General features: G+C 39.5%; 1 protein-coding gene across 3 annotated transcripts in view; it reads right to left on the reverse strand.

Annotated features, from left to right (window-relative positions):
* Window positions 1-22597, reverse strand: part of ELAVL4 (ELAV like RNA binding protein 4) — a 94111-nt gene that overhangs the window by 47391 nt on the left and 24123 nt on the right. For all 3 annotated transcript variants that reach the window (XM_054720819.1, XM_054720818.1, XM_054720820.1), the window contains one exon: window positions 6669-6909. In XM_054720819.1, coding sequence (XP_054576794.1) covers window positions 6669-6909 — 241 coding nt within the window. Of the gene's footprint in view, window positions 1-6668; window positions 6910-22597 lie in introns of those variants that run through there.

Genomic DNA, 22597 nt, shown 5'->3' on the forward strand with positions numbered 1-22597 from the left:
AGACTGGAATTTTAGCTCAATTCCTTTGCTTCCCCCCCTCTACCTAAATCTGAATCATATCTTTCAAAGCTTCCCCAATAGCTCCAGCTAACACAGACCTCACCCTTTCTCAACCATCCACAGCCTTGATAGTCTGTTTCATATTCCAGCCACTACATATATTCAGTTTTGTAATCAATAATGATCAGTTTCATCCACCCTGTCCTCAAAACTCCCGTCAGAACTCTCACTTGCCTGAAATGGATAGAAAACTACTCTTAAAAATGATACTTCATGGGTACATGAAGAGTGACATTAAGTAAAAATAGAATTATTTTTTTTATCACTGTGATGCAAATAAACACAAACTCTGATGGGTAGATCAAAACTGTTTGTTATTGTTCACTAATTTATATCTGGGGATTTTTCTGTTACCTTTTTTCTCCTTTCTCTATTGGCTTTGGAGTGGGGTGATAAGATAGACAATTATCAAAATGCAATTCAGCATTCCAGCTCTGCTGGCTTTGAGACATACCCTTTCCACCTAACTCTATCCTGCCTAAGCCATATGTTTCCTCCCCTAAAACACTGATCGTCTAGGAACCTGGATTCAGTAACACAATCTTAAAGCTTGAAGAAACAAAAAGACATCCAAATAAAAAATAAGAAACAAATTCAATTCTCTGCAGTCCAAGGGAATAGTATAAGTCCACCGAGGGTTTTGGTGTTCTTCGCCTGAGTTTCTAGGTTGCACTAGTCCTTGCTGACCACAGTCCACCTCCCTTTCTCTCCAGCAGCAGAGGCTGCAAGTGGATGAAGGGGAAAAAGAAAGGACACAGCTTCCAGGGTTATCACATGTCTATGGCTGCACACAAAAGCAACTTGGGACATACGTTTTCTCTCCCTGGTATCTAGATTATCTTGATAAGTGTCCTTTCCCAATTGGAAAAAGAAGAAAATCTAGTATCTCTGAGAAGATAAATAACAGAGATGTCCAAAAGCACTGTAAGGAAATCTTAAACCTGGCACTTTCAGTAAATTTGGCTTTACTCTGAAGGCTGACGCGTGTTCTCAGAGGAAGATAAATATTATTATCTTTGCCTCCTGTTATACACAAGAGTCTTATTTTTAAAAGAAAGTACTTAAAGCCACAGTGCATACTAGGTAGACTCTCCAGAGGGTGGCCAGCAACCACTACTCAGAGGAACCCAATAATTCATTGGGTTAGAGGAATGAGCATTAGGCAGAGATCTTCACTTAGCATAGACAGGAGCACCCTGCACATGCTTCCAGATAAGATCATGCTTTTGGAAACTGGGGGTGACTCCCAGCTCCACCATCTGCTAATAACTGGGATGCCTAATTCCGTTACTTACCCTCATTAAGTTTCAGTATCCTCATCTAAGGAAATGGAGGCTGTTCTCAGTGTTAAATGAAATAAAGTATGTCCAGGCCTTAGTAAGTATCTGGACTAGAGTAAGTACCTGATGAATGAAAGCAATTATGTCCTCAGTATCACAACACTTTAAGTCCATGCCCTGACTTCCCTTCTGTGTTCTCAAATGGAAAATACATTGACAACCACAGCCAGGAGTGAATCCAGCCTGCTGGCAATACCATCAACAAAGATTCTCTCTCTCTCTCTCTGTCTCTGTCTCTCTCTGTGTGTGTGTCTCTCTCCTCTCTCAATATCTATTCTATCTCTACTTTATCTATCTATCTATCTATCTATCTATCTATCTATCTATCTAATCTATCATCTACCTATCTTAGAACCTTCTAAGGGGGAATCTATTATAGTCTCTTAGAGAGTGGTTTGGGCTTGAAACACTTAATCTTGAATTCTTACCTCTTTGCCACCTCCCATCCCCCAATCCTCTCACTGGATATTTAGAACTCCTTATAAACTTCACAGGATTGAGATGCATTGAGATCTGTAGGAGGTGTTGAAGGAAAAGGGGGACTGGGATGTTAAAAATCAGGGCAACAAAAATACCTATGATGTCATTTTACCCTGACTTCTGAACCAACACAGCAGCCTTTTTATTCGCCTGCTATGGTCCCTCACCTCTCCCAGCCTGTGTTGTCACTCACCCCCAATTGTAGGCTCAGAGGGCCTTCGATTAGAGCGATTCCCACTCCTTCTCCATCTCTCCACAGCCCCATCTCTCCCTCCTCCTCTGACTTTGAGCGTAGCCAATTAAACCTGAACAACGGGTGGATGGAGGAAATATGCTGCATCTATGGAATGGTACAGCAGGGACCAATTTCACTGTTAATTTAAAATGCTAGAATTAATTAGGTAGTGTAAATGAAGAATTTAATAAGCACTCTTTACAACCACGAGTTCTACTTTTATTAAACACTGCTACCAAATGAGGGCAAATATCTACAGTCTCTCTCTGTTTCCTTGCCTCATTCCCATAAGTTCTCTGCAAATAAAATTCTCTTTTTTGGCCTGCATTAAAAATTGCATAATGATAAATTCATGCCTGAATTGTATTTCTACTTTCAACCCATAAGCTTCTTCCTTAAGCTCAGATGCTATTGTATGTCTCTGCTTGTGCTTGGGAGGGTGCTAAACAAACCAAAGTTGACAATTTTGGTTTTGTATACCAAATTAAAGGCTGTCTTGGAAGCTGTCACTCTTATTCAAATGCACTCGGTGAACTACCAAATTAGCATTCTTTCAGTAAAGGAATCTGCTTGTTTAAATGTGCGTCTTTAGAAAACAAGGAAAAACACCATGAATCAGTACTTCACAAAAACCTCACTACGTTCTAAGGAAACTCTTTTGAAAGGTGATTAATAATATTCACTAATATAGCTGGCAAAGTCCCTATTTAGAAGGCAAAGCTACACCAAAAATACATTTTCTATACAGGAGTGGGAGGAAGAATCATATGGTTAACTGGTTTGAATTTGGTTTGAATTATCATCCTATTATATAAAAATTATTCTGGAATCTAAACATTGGCTTTCAGAGAGCACAGACAATTCTGTTTATTTATGTATTTATTATTAAAAATTTTTAAATTTAATAAATCTTTATTGTTCAGATTATTACAATTATTCCTCTTTTTTCCCCCATAGCTCCCCTCCACCCGGTTCCCACCCTACCCTCTGCCTTTACCCCTCCCCCACTGTCCTCATCCATAAGTGTACGATTTTTGTCCAGTCTCTTCCTGCACCCCCAATACCCATTTCCCCCCTGAGAATTGTCAGTCCACTCCCTTTCTATGCCCCTGATTCTATTATATTCACCAGTTTATTCTGTTCATCAGATTTTTTTTATTCACTTGATTTTTAGATTCACTTGTAGATAGATATGTATTTGTTGTTCATAATTTTTATCTTTATCTTTTTCTTCTTCTTCCTCTTCTTAAAGAATACCTTTCAGCATTTCATATAATACTGGTTTGGTGGTGATGAACTCTTTTAGCTTTTTCTTATCTGTGAAGCTCTTTATCTGCCCTTCAATTCTGAATGATAGCTTTGCTGGGTAGAGTAATCTTGGTTGTAGGTTCTTGCTATTCATTACTTTGAATATTTCTTGCCACTCGTGCCTGGCCTGCATAGTTTCTGTTGAGAAATCAGCTGACAGTCGTATGGGTGCTCCCTTGTAGGTAACTAACTGTTTTTCTCTTGCTGCTTTTAATATTCTCTCTGTTTCTTTTGCCCTTGGCATTTTAATTATGATGTGTCTTGGTGTGGTCCTCTTTGAATTCATTTTGTTTGGGGTTCTGTGTGCTTCCTGGACTTGTAAGTCTATTTCTTTCACCAGGTGGGGGAAGTTTTTTTTAATATATTTTATTGATTATTTTTACAGAGAGGAAGAGAGAGGGATAGAGAGTTAGAAACATCGATGAGAGAGAAACATCGATCAGCTGCCTCTTGCACACCCCCTACTGGGGATGTGCCCGCAACCAAGGTACATGCCCTTGACCGGAATCGAACCTGGGACCCTTGAGTCCGCAGGCCAATGCTCTATCCACTGAGCCAAACTGGTTTTGGCAATCAGTCATTATTTCTTCAAATAGGTTTTCAGTATCTTGCTCTCTCTCTTCTTCTGGCACCCCCATAATTCGGATGTTGGTACGCTTGAAGTTGTCCCAGAGGCTCCTTACACTATCTTCATATTTTTGGATTCTTTTTCTTTTTCTTTTCCAGTTGAGTGTTTTTTGCTTCTTTGTACTTCAAATCTTTGACTTGATTCTTGCGATCCTCTAGTCTGCTGTTAGATCTCTGTATAATATTTTTTATTTCAGTCAGTGTATGCTTAATTTCTAGTTGGTCCGTTTTCATATCCTCAAGGGTCTCGTTAAATTTATCAGCCTTTTCTAGAAAATTCTTGAAAAACCTTATTACCGTGGTTTTGAACTCTATATGCAATCGTTTGTTTTCCTCCATTTCTTTCATTTGTGACCTGTTTTTTTGTCTCCGCAGTTTGGCTGCTTCCCTGTGTTGATAGAGTGGCTTTGTGTACTAGGTGTCCTATAGGGCCCAGTGGCTCAGCCTCCCTAGTTACCTGAGGTGGACACACTTGGTGCACCCCTTTGTGGGCTGTGTGCACAGTCTTGTAGTTAAGCCTTGATAGTTGTTGGTATCACTGGGAGGAATTGACCTCCAGGCCAACTGGCTGTGAGAATCAGCTGTGTCTACGCTGGGAGAACTTCTGTGCTGGAGACACCCTTATGAGACAAGACCTGCAAAAGCCTTGTGCTCAGTTTGGATGGGACGGAGTCTCAGGGCGGAGCAGACAGCATTGGTTTCCCATCAGCCCTGCCCTAATAGGCCCCTGTGTCTCAGTGTCCCATGGTAATCGCTGCAAGCACCTCTGAGAGAAAGCCGCCCTTGAGTTCCACCCACTGCCAGACAGTCCAGTTTCTCCTGAGTGAGTCTGGGTCCCCAGAGTTTCGCCCGGAACTGGAGTTCAGTGCAGTTGGGAGCTTTTGTCTTTCTCCTGCTTGAGAAAGCCAGCCGCGCACTCAGTTGCCCGCCCTCTCCGCGCACGCGTCTCAGTACCTCTGCCTCCTGCAGCTCCTCTGAGTCTCAGTGTGCTTTTCTCTTTCCTTCTAGTTGTAGAATTTCCACTCAGCCAGCCTTCCTGTGGTTCTGGATGATGTCCGTTTTGTCTTTTAGTTGTAGTTTTGAAATTGTTGTGTGAGGCAGCAGTTTAGGTATTTACCTATGCTGCCATCTTGGTTTCTCCCTGCAATTCTGTTTAAAGAATGGATGATCCAATGCTCTGGGGCAAGATCATCAAAGCCCTTGCCCTATTTGGAGACCTTGATAAAATCTCTCTTTTCTAGCGACGCCCTTGAAACATACTAACTGTATCTATAATAAGAACATCTCTCCTTAATGAGCAACTGCTCTGCAATAGGCATGGTGCTAGGTAGCACATATCCATTCTCTCATTTAATCCTCACAATAAACTTGTTGAGATAACTATTATTTTCCAATTTTACAGATGAGAAAATTATGTTTGAAGGATTGATTATGTGACATATTTTTTACAATTATTTTAGTTTTGAGGTTTTGAAAAGTACTTAATTTATATGGGGGACAGATTTACATGGAAATTAGAAAATTAAAGAATATATATATATATATATATATATATATATATATACACACACACACACACACACACACACACACACACACACACATATACATTGAGTTCTCTGATTTAAGACCAAGATGACATAGCTTCCTATTTTAATGAGAGAGTTTCCTTTTTCTTATATAGGTTAGTTGCTCATCAATTAAACTGTCCAGAGAAAGGGAAATAAAAGTCAACACTAAAAAAAAAAAAAAAAAAAAGACAAATGCTTAAAGGTGAGTGTGAATGATTTTAGGAGTGGGGTACCAGAGAACAGTTACCTCACTGCTGTCATGTAGCCCAATATTTTTCCAAGAAAAATTTTTTTCACTTCCAAAAAGATTGTAGGGAAATTCCCCAATAATTAGTGTCATCAGGTCCTCAATGAATGCTTGTGGGGAAAAATGAAACCTGAAAACCTCAAGTACTGAAGTTATATAAGGTATTGTTTCACTTTCAAGTAAAAAGTCTCTGACTTCTTAAAGAGTATCTCCAAAACAAACAAATAAAATAAAATACCTCAAATGCAGATCTCCATTGAGCATCTCCCTCCTACTGCAGAGTAGTTTCACTCCAGAGTAATCTGCTGTTCTTAGGGTTTATTTCTCCCTAGGGACATGGGCAGTTGTGACCTCCTTCCACAAGTCCACCTAACACTGTCTCTCTCACACACAGAAGAATATCGACACACACAAACCAAATGTTTGAGAGGAAAGGGATAAGTAGATAAAAACTAGCATGTAGTATATGGAGGGCAGAGAGCAGAACAGAGAATTAAAGAACAAAGGGAAGGAGTGGCTGATTAAGAATAAAAGGGGATAAAACCAAAGTATTATTTCACAGGAAGTAAAGCTGAGGAAGCTCCAAATTCTTCATCTTCTCAGTCCTACCAATCCTCAGTGTGGTTTTCTATAGTGCACACACGTATGAGTTTATGACTGTGTGCCCACGCCATCCTTGAATGCAGGATCCACACTGCAGACACTCAGATGCATCACCATGCATTTCTACTAAGGTCTGCACATCTAATGGAACATCACAGCTGCAGATTCCAAGCCTAGAATGTTGAGGAAGAACATACCTGTAATTTTGTCTCTCACGAGTTTGCAGGATTCTATTTCACCAATGCTCCCAAAGAGACTCCTGAATTCCTCTTGGGTCATATTCTGGGGTAAATAGTTGACTATGAGGTTGGTTTTGCTGTCATCTGTGGCTGCCCCTGTCTGCATGGGAGAAGGACAGTTTCTATTGTTGCTGGAGGGTCCATTGCTTGTATTGGATGTCGGGCCATTTGACACCTGAGGCTCCATGGTGCTAATTATCTAGACAAAAATAAAAATAACAAAAATAAGCCTTTTGAAATCTCAAAGATATGACTAAAGTATTTTTCAAGATTTAATTTAATTTAATTTTTTGAAAAGAAAAAGAGAACAAGATAGAACAAGATGGAGCAAAAGAGACTGGGTTGTGAACATAGCCAATTTAGAAGCATGTTTTAAACCAAAATGTTAAAATCCCCTTGCTATTTTTAGGCCAGCCCATAGATTTTGAACACAGACTAGCATGCAGTGGGAACTCTCCCATTATTTTGTTAATGAAAAGCTAATTCCTGTTTTCATTACACAATCACTCTCAGAAATGTATACTTAAGCCACACCAAATTATAATTAAAATGTAAAGTAATAATCATGATTAAAATTATAGTTCCATTAAAGCTGAAAAAGCTAAATATAGAGGGCTATACTCATAAGATCAAATACAGTACCTGTTTATTAACTATCTCCTAATGTGAAATGACATCAAATTAAGTAGAGCTGTTTCATATAGAAAGGGTTTAGATTTTCACTGATGCTTAATCACTGATCAAACTTCAGATTTCATGATCACTTACTGGGGAACTACAAAGTCTATCTACTGCTATTTCAACCTAGCCACTTTGTCACTATTTCTCCTGGACCTCTATTAAAATAAAACACCAGGAAGGAAAAGCTCACTCTAGGTTTCCACCTTAGGTCCCGCACATCCCGAGGTTGTCCTTCCACACATTACTCAAAAAGAACTTTCTCTGGATTTAAATAGATAATTAAACAAAGATTTCCACAAATGTCTCTACCTTCAAGGAATTTACTGTCTACAGAGGACACAGACAGGCAAGCGGATTGCAGAAGGACAATAGACATGTAGTAGAGGAGTAATTAACCCTGCTAATAGGATAGCGGGGTTCAGGGGAAAGTATTAAGAAGATGATGCTAGGATGAGGTTTTTATGGAAAATGGGTTTAAGCTCATAGAACTAGGTCATGAAGATGCCCAATACCATATGATAAACATGGAGAATCACAAAATTTCAGAGCTGGAAGACACTGAAGAGAATCAAATCTAGTTCAGAACACTCAAGTTTGAGATGGATTCCAGCGACTTCTTTGTCATCAGGAGAAAGTGGGGCAGAGTCTGGGCCTGCACCCAATTTTCCTGGCCTCAAATGCAGCCCATCAGTCCCACTTTTCCATTCTGTCCTACTACCACCTCTTACTCATCCTTCATGATAGGGCTTCCATCTCCTCTGAAATTGATCATCAACTGCTTGGAAATAGAATCATGCCCTGCCATTGACTGGCTGTGTGATCTCGGGGAAGAAACTTACATCATAGGAGACTTAGATTCTCTCATTTGAAAAAATGGGAACAATGCCACCTGCCTCATAGGTGGTAAGAAGGATCTAGTGTATAAAGTGCCCAAATAGTGGTGGGAATATAACCACAATCGTTGATATTAATTAAAGGGACTCTTCCAATCATGTGATGTGACTTCTCTCACTGTCTCCTCACAAGAAAGCAATGAGGCATATTCTAATATTCTCTACATTTTATAGATGAGAAAACCATGGCTTAGCAGAGGTCTGATAACTAGCAGCTACCATTATAATTACCATTATTATTACCACTATTATTGGGGAATAGGAATTCTAATGTAATATATATGTGGTAAAATATTTAAATCTTGAGGCTGCAACTCAAAGAATGTTTACAAAGTAAACACAACTCACACCTGAGTAATACCTTTCAGATCACTATAGAGAACATGACTAGCATCACAGGAGCCTTTTTTGGCCTACTACCCCCATTACTCATACCTCCCCACCCCAATGTAACCATTTCTAATCCACATATTTGTTTTTATCTGGTTTTGAACTTAAGCACATGGAGTCACACAATACATACTCTTTTATTTCTTTTCACACATTATGTCTGGGTGTCATCCATGTGTCAAATGTAGTGGTAGATTGTTCTCCACTGCTGTAGAGAATTCCATTGTGTAAAAATATCACATTTTATTATTATTTTATCTCTGATGGGAAAGTTCCTGGGAGTCTGTTTTTTGGTCTTAGGGTATATGTATGTTCAGGTAAAGTAGATACTTGTCAACAGTTTTTCAAAGTGGTTGTACCAATCACATTCCTGCCAGCAGAGTATGAAAGTTCTAGCTGCTGCACATCCTCAGCAGCATTTAGAGACTGCTTTTTGTTTTTGTTTTGTTTTTCACTCATTTTCTCATCTGAAGCACAGTGGTAGAGTAAAAAAGGAGTGAGTTTTTAGTTGCACAGCTGACTTAAAATTCTAGTCCTATCGCTTCTTAGCTGTGTGATCTAAGGCAGGTGGCCTCAATACCCCAAGCCTCTGTTTCCTCTTTGTAAATTGGAATAAAGCCTATTGTGCAGGGCTATCTTCAGAATGACTGATCACATATGTATTTATTATTAAGTGCCTAGATAAACTGCCTGGAGGCATCATAACTATTATTCTGCATCATGCCCTAGGTAGGTGAGGGTTACTGTAATTGTTTTCTAATGATCACAAATGGAAAATGAAACAACAACAAAAAAAAATAAGACAAGAGGAGTCAGGGAAATTAGGCAGATTGAGGATGGTGGGGAGCTTCTAAGATTCTTTAGCATCATGTAAGTAACTTTTAAAAATATATATAATTTTATTGATTTCAGAGAGGAAGGAGGAGAGAGAGAGAGAAAGAGAGAGAGAGAGAGAGAAAGAGGAACATCAACTATGAGAGAAAGAATCATTGGTTGGCTGCCTCCTGCACGCTCCACGCTGAGGATAGAGCCCGCAACCCGGGCATGTGCCCTGACTGGGAATCGAACCTTGACATCCTGGGTCATAGATTGATGTTCAACCACTGAGCCATGCTGGCCGGGCCATGTAAGTAACTTGAATCACATCACAAGAATTTTCTTCTTGGCTTCAGGTCAACTATGAGATTCTGGAAGTCTGGTCCAGACAGTAAGTGGAAAACAAAGAGTCCATGAAAAGAATCCTAAGTCAAGCACTCCTCTGCAGTGATAGAAACTGCATCCAAAAGCCTATTCAGCTGCTCTGCCCTTGAGGGAAGGGTCCAGGAAAAATGAGGAAGCTGGGCCCAGGGGAGGGGGCCATGCTAATGGAGATGATGTTGCAGAGCATCAGCACAGCTCCTTGCTGGGAGGCAGGTGTCTGCTCACCACGCCATTCAGCCTCCTGGGTCCGTGCAGTGCCTCCATTTGCTGTGTAGTCTCACTGCTTCAGTGAGTCAGGTGTCCAGGCAACAAACACACGGAGCGCTGCCAACTCGATAAAGAACTTGAAAAACAGAGTTTATCCAATTTAGAAGGCTTGGCTAGCAGAATCACAGAGTTGCCCAACTACGGAATTATTTCATGGCAAAAAAGGCCAGTTCCATAATCTATAGAGCACCTTCTCTGCTCTCCATCTTCCTCAGGTCACCCTTCTTACAGCTCTCCCAGATACCTACACGATCGCCTGTGCTTTTGTGGCATCTTTTGGGGGTGTTACAATGGAATATGAAGAGTAATACCAGCCATACCTAAGCATGCTGAGATTCTGTGGGAGTGTTAAAGGTCACCTGACAGCTGGGTTCATCTTTTGTTCACTGGATGCTCACCTCACAGACACATGTGAACATCTCACAGGTCTGGGAAGTGTCAAGTCTGCACCAAAGTAATTTCAGTTCCTCAATCAGCTTTCTGATCTGCTTACATCCTATGTGGATTTCCTAATGTATGCTGACTCATGGAGCTGAGCTCCATCTGTAGATCAGACAATCCTAACTGGGCTCAAACCTTCAAAAAAGAGCCATAAGACACAATGTTCTACTAGACAGTAAGCCAAGTCATTCTCATCTGATGGAGATGGAGCTCACTTTGCTCTGCACATGCTGCACAGTTATCATTCTGTATATTTGGAAAGAACTGATGGAAATACACACATGCATACACAAGACTTTTCCCAATAAAAACATGCAGTTCTAAAGTTGAGAAACATTTGCAAATGCATTGTTGTAAGATCCCTCATGTCATAAGATCCTTCGCGGGTCTTAATGATGCATCCCAAGATGCAAAACAGGCTTACAAAAAGAATCAGAAAAGTAAAATGTGAGAATCAAATCTGACATATAAGTCAACCAAGAGGATCTGAAACCATTACTTGGAAAATAAGAGAAGTTCCCAAGATATAAAGATAACAAACCCAATGATATGAAATGACATTTTAAGTTTACATGATAGATCTTAGAGAGAGGACACCTGTAATTTCTACCTGGGAAAGAGACCAGACGTATACATATGTGTTAGTGGGAAGCATATCCTCCAATCAGCACAGAGGCTGGCTCTGCAAAATCAGAACACTTGCTTCCCCAGCCTATGGCCTTTGATATTCTAACTGCACCATTTTCATTGCGAATAAATATATCAGTTATTCAAGTGTGCAAATGTATTTTAATAAAACATTCTGTGTGGGTCTCACAGCCAGCCTTGGAGCTGACCAGATTCCAAACTCCTTGACTCGCCCTCCTTCCCTCTTCTGAATGGCAATTAAGAAGCAGAATTAGAGTCAGCATCCAGGATAGAGCACTGAGGAGGTTCAGTTGACTTCAAACTCTAATGGTTGTACAAAGCACTGCATTAAATCTTTTATGTTCCCGTGATATATTTTAAGAAACATTATACAGGCAGAAAATTTCAGGGATAAACTATTAGAGCAGTGCACAATAACGTAGGCACTCAAATCCTGTCATTGTAAATGTCAATGGTTTGAATGACTAATTACTCACACTCAACGCATTAACTTCACCCCTCCCACCACTCTTTTTTGCAAAATATACAACAAAAGCAAGAGAGAAGCCTCAGACTTGCAGCTGCTGGATCATCACTCAGGGTTGCTTGTCTCTGTGGAGGGGAGGTAAGAAGCAGAGGCCAGGCCAGCCTCTTTCTCAGGGTGCTCCTGAATAAAAAAACCAACCTTCCCTACCCTTCAGCACATCGCACTCATCACAATCATGGGTCCTTCCCAATGGTCCTAATTACCTGTTCAATCACATATCTCGCTATTATTCACTAAAGGTATCTGTCACACTACTTTCTGGACATGCGAGGTCATATGCACATAAAGAGAGGTTTATTTCCACTATGGCTAGATCTGGGTATGTTAGATGAACAGAGATAGAGCCCCAGGGTGCTAGGCACTGTGCTAGGATACAGAGATAACAAAGACAAGGAGCTGGCCCTCCCTGAGTTCACAGTGTGGATGCGGACAGACATCAGAGAACAGTAGGGACCACATGGCCCAGCCCCATAATTTTAATGATAGTGATGAGGAAACTGAGGACAAAAAAGGGTAAATGGCTTGTTAGTTAGAGACAGAGATTGGAGTTGAGCCCAGGTCTACAGACTACCGCACTTGAGTACTCTTGTGACAATGCAAACATGGATGAGGGTTTACTTTTTCTTTCTTTTAAGGAAGGAGGTGAGGGGTGGCCATATTACAGAAATGCATTTGAACAGCAATGTGGAAACATATCTACCTTCATACTTTTCTGACTATAGCATTTTATAGTTCTCAAAGAATGATGACTGAACTCTGAGCTCTATGGCCAGAGACCGAATCTGTTTTGTTTATTACAGTACCTCCTGCATGTAGAACAAGGCCTAATAATTAGTAGGTTCTGGATAAAGGACTATTGAATGAATAAAAGTCCTTGCATGCCCTAGAGTTCACTATCAGACAACTCTGTGAAATACTATAAGCTAATAAGGTATTAATGTCACCCCATTTTACACATAACAAAAGAAGACAGAACAGCTATTGAGTACCTATTATATGCCAGGCATATATTTGAATATTATTTTAAGTGCAGATTTTAAGAGGCATTCATTCAAGCAGGAGGGCTGAAACTTTGGCTGACGTGGGCTCCCTTAGAGAACTTGTTGAATGCCTTTTCCCTTTCTCGCCAGAAATATATATATGCATGTAACATTTTACATACAGGAAAGCCAAAGATTGAAACCCCCAAATAGATTTTTTCCCACTCAAGCCTGTGACGTTTTTGGAGCACCTCTATGTAGACTAACATTATTCTTACTTCTTGATAAGAAAGTTTAGAACCCCACTTCCCCACCTTCCACTCACCTACCCTCACCCCATCCCCATACAAGGTGGACAAGAATGGTCAGTTGAGCATGCTAGAAGCATTTCGTCCATTCCAAAATTCTAAAACTGTGTTGAGTACTAAAGTACTAAAAATATATGGAAAGCCTCTTTCAACATTTCTTTCATCAGCTCATGAATCTCTTACATCTCCCTTCAACGCCCATCTTCACAAGGCTTTTATTTACTCAAGTTTGGGGAAGGCTAGAGTTACAACTGAGGACAGAGTCGCTGTCCTGGGCCCCAGAAAGCCACCTCACAAGTGCTACCACAGGACCCTCACCAAGCCTGTCAGCCATACAACATCCTGTCCTTGCTCCAATATTTTCCATAACAATGGCAGTCTGATGAAAAACTGTATAGTCTTACATTTATGTATCTTAACATAGTTGACACTTTCAGGATTCACTTCATGAGGCAAATAAGAGGTTTCAATTTTACGTGAAAGGAACCTGCTCTACTGAAGAATTCACTCCTGACATTCATCATCTAAGAGCCCAGTGCAGGGACCTTGACACAGTGCTCTTGTCAGTCCTCGACTTCTGTTATTTTGGTGGAGAGGTGGTTTCGATGCTTAATTCAGGCAAAGGAACAACAACAACAAAAAGAATCCGAAAGGTCACAGGAATATGATGTTTCTTTTCCAAATACTGTCCCCTCTACTTTGAGCGCCCTCTAAATGAGAAAGATGCTAAAGGAATGTACTGATTGCAAACATGTCTCAGGTGTGAACATTTGAGACACACATATACATACACACACACGTATTTTATTAAATATTTTAATGCATATTTAAAGGTGTTTTCTTTTACCATGAGGAAGGACTTTTCCAAAGTTATGTATGGAGGCTATTCCTTGTGTAATAGAAGGTGCGCTCCCAAGAGCACGAAGAATAATGTTTACCAAGGGCAGTCACTAAATCAAACCATTAAAGAAATTGATTTAAATTATTCATGAGAACAAAAATAAAAGTCCTAATTCTCTTTGTAGGCCTTTCCCACTTAACCCGTACACCATTCTGACACTCAGTATGTTAGACTCTGGTGGAGTGGCCCAGACTACTGCATCTCCTCCAACTTTTAAAAGTCTGAAAAACAGACCCCCAAAGTTAGACATTTACACGGCAGGCTCTGTGTTCCTGAAGACAGATCTTATTTTTAGCGATAATTCCTCACTTTTCTTCTTGCTTCTTGAAAGATACTAAAAATGAACTTACAACTCCCCAATTTCACTTTTCTTTAAAGTTTTGTTCATCAGTTCCCAAGTCCATACTCTCTCCTCCTTTTCAAGAGGCTTTAATTTGCTTGAGCCCCTTCAGGTTAGTATTTCTTTTCCTGGTTATGGTTCAGCTGGGAAGGAGACCCTGTTATTAATGGGGTCCAAAAGAAGGGGCTGAGATTGCTGATCTGATCACACCAGGAAAAGGGAACTTGGAAATATAAACTCCCCTCCAACCAAATTATAGACAATGACTCACAGAGACCCCTGGACGAGGGGAATGTGGCTGCTAACTAAACTCACGCCCCCTAAATCCATTTGTTCCGAGTTTCTGTAGATTCTGCTGAAAGGTAACTAGAAAACGAAAAAAAAAAAATTTAATTCCAACTGGGGAAAACATGCTGACAGCTTAATAATACCTTTGGGCAGATGCACAAATAACCTGAAAGACCTATTTACTCTAGGAGGTTATGTGGTAATAAATTCTCAGCATATCCTTAAAACAAGTGTATTAGGTTCAACACAAGTGTATTGAATGCTATTATAGACCAAGGTATTATTCTAGGAGTTGAGGAAACAAAGATAATTTGGTTCCTGCCCTCGAGGGTTCAAGTTGGGAGGATGGGAGAGGACAGGTAAACAAATAACCAATTAAAATCAATTGTATACACCCCTTCCTCTTAAGCAACATTCTTCAGAGTTTGTCTAATGACTCTCCCTCCTCACCAAAAAAAGCTCATAAATGAAATACACACAGACTAGTCCTACTCCTTTCTGACACTGAAATGACAGTTGTTTCCAGTCTAAATGCCCATGTCCTAAACAAGTGACTGTAACATGAGGTAAGCTGGAGGGACTCCTCCTTTGAAATAGCATCTTCTTCATTGGAGATGGACGCCAGGCGCTGGAAGTATTCTCAGCAGTGGTAGCCAGGGCTTTTACAAAATCAGTAGCCGCTGGGAAGAGCAAGAGGCATTAATACTTAAAATAGCAGGGCCAGCCTGGATATGAAACGCATAATCAAAATTTAATTTCTCTTAGGCTTTAGTCTCAAATTTACAGAAAACCAAGTTCTTTTATCTTCTTCCCCAGACGCATCACACACATTTCTCTTTCAGAATAAATACTGACCTCCTTTATATTTTACAGTTTCTTTAGGGCTTCAGTTTGGGCCTAAAATGATTTCCTGGTGTACCCAGCCTGGGGCAGTCCTGGTAAAACCTCTGGGTGTTTGTTTTTAACAGACTTTTACAGGAAACTCTCCCGAGTTTAGGGATGGCTAGATTAACCGGTTCATTGCAAAGATGAGGCAATCTTTCCTTCACCACCCCACTCCCAATTCAATCCTCTTTTCCAAAATGGCCACTAAATAAGTACAATTTCAAACTTTCAATAAGCTTTCTTTATTAAAGGCATATTTGAAAAAGACAAATGTTTTCATTTTAGTATAAATACAATTTCGTGGGCAAGCTCTCAGGCTTTCTGCAAAAATATTAACTTTAACACAAAAAAATCACATCCTACCTTTTAGCCCCCAAACTCTGAATGATTAATGTGGGCAAAATAATCAAAATGCCTAAAAATAAGTTATCAGTACCTGTTGGGATAGGAACTAGCTGTGATGGTAAATATTATCTTCATCTTCCATACAAAGAACATTAATGAATTATTTGTAAAACTGCCCACGGTCTGATTAAGTTGGACTTGTCTTCTGATTAAATGCATAAACAATAGCCAATGGCACAATTCATGTAAACATAAATATTGTATATTTACAAAATGCTTGGCTAGTGGTTCAGAGTGTGAGCAAACTCACTGAAATTCAATTGTAAAAAGCAATGTGTTATTCTGTACATCTTTATCATAGTCTAAAGATTCAGGTCATGTCTCCGAACTTAAGTTTTATGCACATTCATTAAATTTTTCAGAAATCTACATAACACAATTTTTATTTTGAAAATTAATACTCGGTTTTTTGTTTTTTTAACACAGCTGGGGAGGAGAGCAGAGGGGAAGAGGGGGAGTTAGTATCTAAAAAAATCTGCACACAGCAACCTTTCCTTTATTGAGAGGAATTGTAAGCCTACTGCTCTTCCAATTGTGCAATTCAAGGGACAGCCTCTTTGGGGGCATTCTGCCGTTAAGACGATAGGTGAAATAAAACAGTTTTCAGCACCTCAATGTTTGTATACACGGGCATGTTAAATTCAACCCACGGACAGTTCACACAGCCCCTGAGTATATCTGCATGTTCATTAGTGAAAAGATCCCGAACAATGTTCTGACAGGATAGCTTTAAATGTGAAAACTACTGTATTGCATGTGAAAATTTATTTTTTTATTTCATCCTTCAGTGACTTCCCTTATTTATATGTATTAGAAAAAGGGACTTTTTTTTGACCCGATAGGGCTTTATCCCTCCAACTATCTCAGAGAGGTAGTTGGGCTACCACTCTCCTGGACACCCTCTGGGAAGGCAGATGGGTACAAGTAAAACCTAATCAGTGTTGGTGAGATGGCAGAACTGTCTTTGAATTATCTGTGGATCACATGTTTACAGAGAATGTAGAAATTCAGGGTTTGCAACTGTCAAGTTTTAAGGTGCTATGAAAGATATCTCTCTCATTGTTATTGGTGAAATGTATATTGACACAAACTTTCTGAACGTTATGTTCATATTTCTGGACCCAGTAATCCATTCTTAAGCTCAGAAAAGAATCCAAAATTCTTAGACCCACAGTATGCACAATAAGATATATTTAGAAAACTGTATCTAGAAAAGTAAAAAAAAAAAAAATACAAACAATCTAAGGGTCCACCAAGGGGAATGACTAAGTAAGTTATTGTATACTTTTATGATACAGTATTCTGCAACTGTTAAAATTATGTTTATAGTGGTTTTTAATAACATAAAAAAAGTGTATGGTCACTGTAGAAGAAAGGTGAAAAACTGATTATCTCAATTATATAAATATGCACAGAGTGGAAAGGAAAAATAAAATGCTAACAATAAATGGTAGAATTATAGATGATAATTCTATCAATTACTTGCCTCCATCTTTATTTTCCAAATTTTTGTTATCTGTTTACAATGAAAATACAGCACTTTTATAATCTGGAAGGAAGTTCTTTTTTAGAAAGAAAGAAAATAAATCCTTCAAACCAGTTTGAGGGCCACAGTATAAAAAGTGATTCCATCTCCTTTCAAGAGTCTTCCTGAAGGATCTCTCCTTGGCCACTCTGTTTGTTCCCACATTAGAGGAAACACAGGAGCCCAAATGAATAAAAATCACATTTCCTGAAACAGTCTCTGGTCTGGTCTCCCCTTCACCTAACTCACTGTGCGAGGTTACAATCTGAGTTGGCCTTATCGCCTGGCAGCAACCTTCACGAGGACAGCAAGGAGAGAAGATGATTTATAAGAAAACCATTCCCTGGATCAGGGAGTGAAAAGCACTGATCCATTCTAAAAGCTCCCGCTGACAAACTCTGATATTATGAACATTCTGCACTTGGACAAAAGCTCCCACTTTTCTTAATTACATGGTTTGAGCAGGAGCCTGCTTTCAGGATCTACCCAATCACATAACAGCCATTTATTTTCCCAACTGCAGCTGCCAAAATTTCCTTGATCTCTGTTCTGTGCTCCATCTTCAAGGACATCTTGTGAATGTATGACACTGTCAAGCAGCATTCCATGCCATGCTTTTAAGCTTCTCTTTCTTTCCTGCATATGGAGATCCTCCTAATACACATTTATTAAAAATCTCATGAATAAGAAGCAAATACCAAAGTATCATTATATTTTGGTCTGCTTTGAGGCAAATACTTTATTATGACAATGAGCCACTAATATTCTCTGTCCTTCGTGTGATGGGTTTGCTTTTGTTTGAGGGACTCTGCATCCTGTGATTCACTGGGTCTCCTTCTGGTAATAGTGCTAGGAAAATGATGCCAGATCTGTAGCTCTCTGTGTGTGAAGAAAGAGCAAAGGACCTCACTGCAAACTTTTGATGTGTTGTTTTTTTTTTTCAACACAAACTTTACCTTTATATTTATCTTATTTTAGAATTCTCTTAATTTTTCTTCACCTCAATTTCCTCATTGTTCTATTTTTAAAAATCTCCCATTATATGTATTTTTATGATTTGCCTTATAACAACAGAAAATGTTATACTTAGAACAGAGAAGAGTCACTATTTCTGTCCTCACAATCTTGTTTTTTTCAAAACAGACTTTTGAAAACTCACTAATTCATACTAATTGGGCAAGAGTCAAATTGGCATTTTGAAATTCAGAAATAATTTTTAAAACACCAATTTCAAAATTATTATTACACTAAAAGTCAAACTGCATAATACATAATTCTCAGGCCCTTTCAGGACTAACTTAATATGTCCCTAAGGATAATTTGGATATGATACCTGTATATACATGAAGGTATGGAAAATAGTTTACTTCTTTGAGTAAGGTATCCAGGTCCTTTGAAATCACAGATAAAAGTAAATTTGCTTGGCAAACTCTTCCCACTCTTAATATATTATTTTTATCCCAGAAATTTACCTTTAAAAAAAATTAGTGGCTAACAAATATTCAGAACCAACTGTTGTCAAATTAGTGCAACCTAAAATTTCTTTAGTGCAGGTACAAGTTAAAGCAAGCTAATGAAATCACAATTTAATGATGATAATATAGTGCTTCCTTTGAACAGCCCCCTCCCGCAACTGAAGTTAGCGCTTAAAAGAAAAGCAGTACAAAGGAACAAAAGCCATGCTAAGTTCCTTAACATTAATGAGTTCCTTTGATGGGCCAGAAGCCATTATGTTAAGTGCCAAGAATACAAAGAGAGAAAAGAGGTTCTTGCCTGCAAGGAAGTAAATAAATAAGTAAATAAGTAATTACTATATAAAGTTATAAATGTGGTAATGAAGAGGTATATACAAAGGAGCCTAGCAAAGTCCCTGCTCAGAACATGGCTAAGGCTCAGGAAATGGAGATCCTGGATAAAGCCGATTAAAAAGTGCTTTGGGTAACACAGGAAAATGTTTTGGCACGCAACTGCCTTTGACTCCTTCCAATACTACCAACAGTTAGCACATAATAAATGGTGACAGGTGTCTTCACCTACATTCCTTCACTTAATTCTCCCACAACTTTGCAAAGTAGGCCATTGTCATTCCCCCATTTACTGATGAGGGAGGCTTGAAGACATGAAGTCACTCAGCATGATGGAGAAATGAGGTTTTAGGCAGTATCCACTGTCACTCAGCTAGAAGGGCAACTTGAACTCAAGTCTGAAACTAAATTCTGTGCCCTTCTTCATTCCCTAATCCAGTGGCCGCCAACCGGTGGTCCGTGAGGTCTGAAAGGTTGGCGACCGCTGTTAGAGCCTGAGGAAATGTTCCTATCACCACAACATGCAACCCAGCCATCTTAGAGAAAGCAAGTGATCTAATCTGGTTAAAACCATTCTAGGCTGTGTCTGCTATTAGTCAGTAAATATTGATAAATAAATGGATCTTACAGGAAAGATCTTGATTGAAAATTCTACATGGTGTAATGGAAAGAGCATGAGGTTTGAAGTTGATCTAGTCTGGGTTTGAAAACCAGCTCCAACCATGACCTTGGGTTAGCCACGTAAAGACTCTCCAAAGTACACTTGAAATTTCCTCATCTGAAAAATTTGAACAATTCTATCTGCTTTGCTGTAAAGATTAAAAATAACAAATTGAAGTTATCTGGCTCAGAGCTCAACACAGGTAAGCACTCAATAGGTATTCATTCCCCTTATGCAAAATGTAACATTCTGCAAATATGTGCTCATTAAATAAAGTGTTGCAGGTGGCAAAGCTGACTAATCTACGAGTTGGTAAGATCAATACTTGGAATTTAATTTCTGAAGTAGAAAAGAACACTTAAAAAGGTTACTACTCATCATCTATATCAATAGCTATTTCCTTCATCTTCTAAAGGCTTCACAAACATTAACTAACAAGGTCTCACAATAATACCAGTCAGGAAAATATAGAGTAAAGGGGGATTAGGCAAACTTTTAATAAAAAGCACCCTTTTTAACACTTACAAACACAATTTCTGGTACACTCTGCCATTTAGAAAACACCCTCTACTGTGAATGGGTTAAAGTTAGATACTTTCAAATGTATATAATAAGCTCAGTCATTAGGATTTCTGATTTCCAGAAAAGAAACTCCTCTTGTTTTCATGGAAAATTTCAGTCAATTGCCAGTGCACTCTGTATACTGAAAGCAGAAGGCATCTCTGGCCTTCTACATGGACCTACCCGGGGTGGAAGAGCAGGGGCTGTTCTTGGTCCACCCTCCATCTGGACCGCTCCTTCCTTTCTGTGGACCCAGGAGCAGGTACATTGACCAAATGCACTTCAAGGGGATTTTCCAGGGCCCCTTCAGAAAGGTGCGGCAGGAGGTGCAGAGCTAACACAGCAAGTGTGATCTCCCTGGAGAAATGAGATGAACTTTACAAAGCCACTAAAAAGAATTCATTAAATCACATGCTAGACTTAGGAAATTGTGTAAGCACATTTACACCCAGCACCCCATATCATCTTTATGAAGATACTGAGAGATGGGTGGGATTCTGGCCCACCCCTCTGCCCTTACCACTTGCATTTTACAGGTGAGAAAACGAAAAGTTAAGGAGCAAAAGGAGGGTAGAGTGACTAGCCCCTGTTCACATGTACAGTTGGATCTGAACTGAAGTCTTCCCATCACTATCCACCACAACCTCCATAAGCCCTGGGAAGCACAGTCTGGACTACATCGTTCTTCAGCCAGCAATGACAGACAGAACATACTGGGTTCTCTCTCATGCTCCACCCTGCACAAGCACTGCTACTGGCCTGGAAGGCCCTCCTCTCTCGCCTTCAGGCCCAATGGCCTTCCCTAACACCCCACCATGGCACCGCCTCTGTTCCTGTACATGCTTCCATCACGGACATGTACCACACGGCACCGAGACTCTCCACCTTCCTGTTTGTATCATTGGACTGTGAGCTCCTTGAGGACAGGGGCTGTGTGTGATTCATTTGTGACCCTGGGGACCATTGCATAGCTCCAGATATTGTTGTTACAATAAATGAATGAATGGATGACTCTCCAGGTGCTCACCTGCTCTCCACAGCTAAATCTACTTTCCTTGCTCTGTTCCCCACCACTCTGCTCACAGAAAAAACCTCTCACATCTTTTCTCTTCAAAATCAATTTAAAAACAGGAGCGCCTTCATCTTTTAAAGCAATATTGATCTTATATTATTTCCTTTCAACTTCCAAACTGTCCCCAAAGAGTGTACTTTTAAGGCCATGTGTTTTCCATTTTCTGGATAAGGCCATCTTTACAGTGACTATATCTTCAGTCCCACATTCCTTCTACCTCTGATTGCCTCTGTTTCAGGCCTACACTCATATTTCATTTTTACTTTGGGTCTGAATCTGGCTGAGTCCCAGAGAACATTTCCACCTGTGAGAGTTTCTATAAGTCACACAAGCCAAAGCCAGAGCCAAGGAGGGCTCAATATTTTGCTGTTATGACTGTCAGAGTTGGGCATGCCTGGCATCTTTTTAAGATGAAATCTTTAAAAAAAATATATATATATATATTTATTGATCTCAGAGAGGAAGAGAGAGGGAGACAGAAACATCAATGATGAGAGAGAATCATTGATTGACTGTCTCCTGTATGACCCCTACTGTGATTGAGCCCACCACTTGGGCTTGATGTGCCCTGACCAGGAATCAAACTGAGACCTTCAGGTTCATAGGTCGATGCTCAACCATTAGGCCACACTGGTGGGGATGGCATTTAAAAAAAAAACACAAATGAGTGAATAAATAATCATGTAATTACTTCCACATCCATTCAATCCAAATGAGGTCAAATACCTGCTAAACATCTATTGTGCTCTGTACAAAAGGTGTGCTGTAAAATGCTTGGAAAATTATTCTTCTACTCTTAAAAATGTTTAATGGAGAGTTTGTTTGTTTTAAGTAATTTTAAGTTTGCAGATTGCTAATGAAAACAAAGGAGCTTTGGGATAAAAATAAACTGTATTTCTCACTTTCATCTTTTAATCTTAGGATTTTAATGTAAGTTTATGCGATAGTATACACAATGAAAAGAGAAAAAATACATAAAGGTTTTTATCTATATTTTAAAATTAATGTTTCCCAGTTGCTGACACTTGATCATCAAATAGGTTTATATATAATTCCAGTTAGAATAGGAGCCTGAATACTTTGACCTATGAAAATACACATTCCACATTA

Source organism: Eptesicus fuscus, chromosome 9, assembly GCF_027574615.1.
Source record: "Eptesicus fuscus isolate TK198812 chromosome 9, DD_ASM_mEF_20220401, whole genome shotgun sequence".
Lineage (NCBI taxonomy): Eukaryota > Metazoa > Chordata > Mammalia > Chiroptera > Vespertilionidae > Eptesicus > Eptesicus fuscus.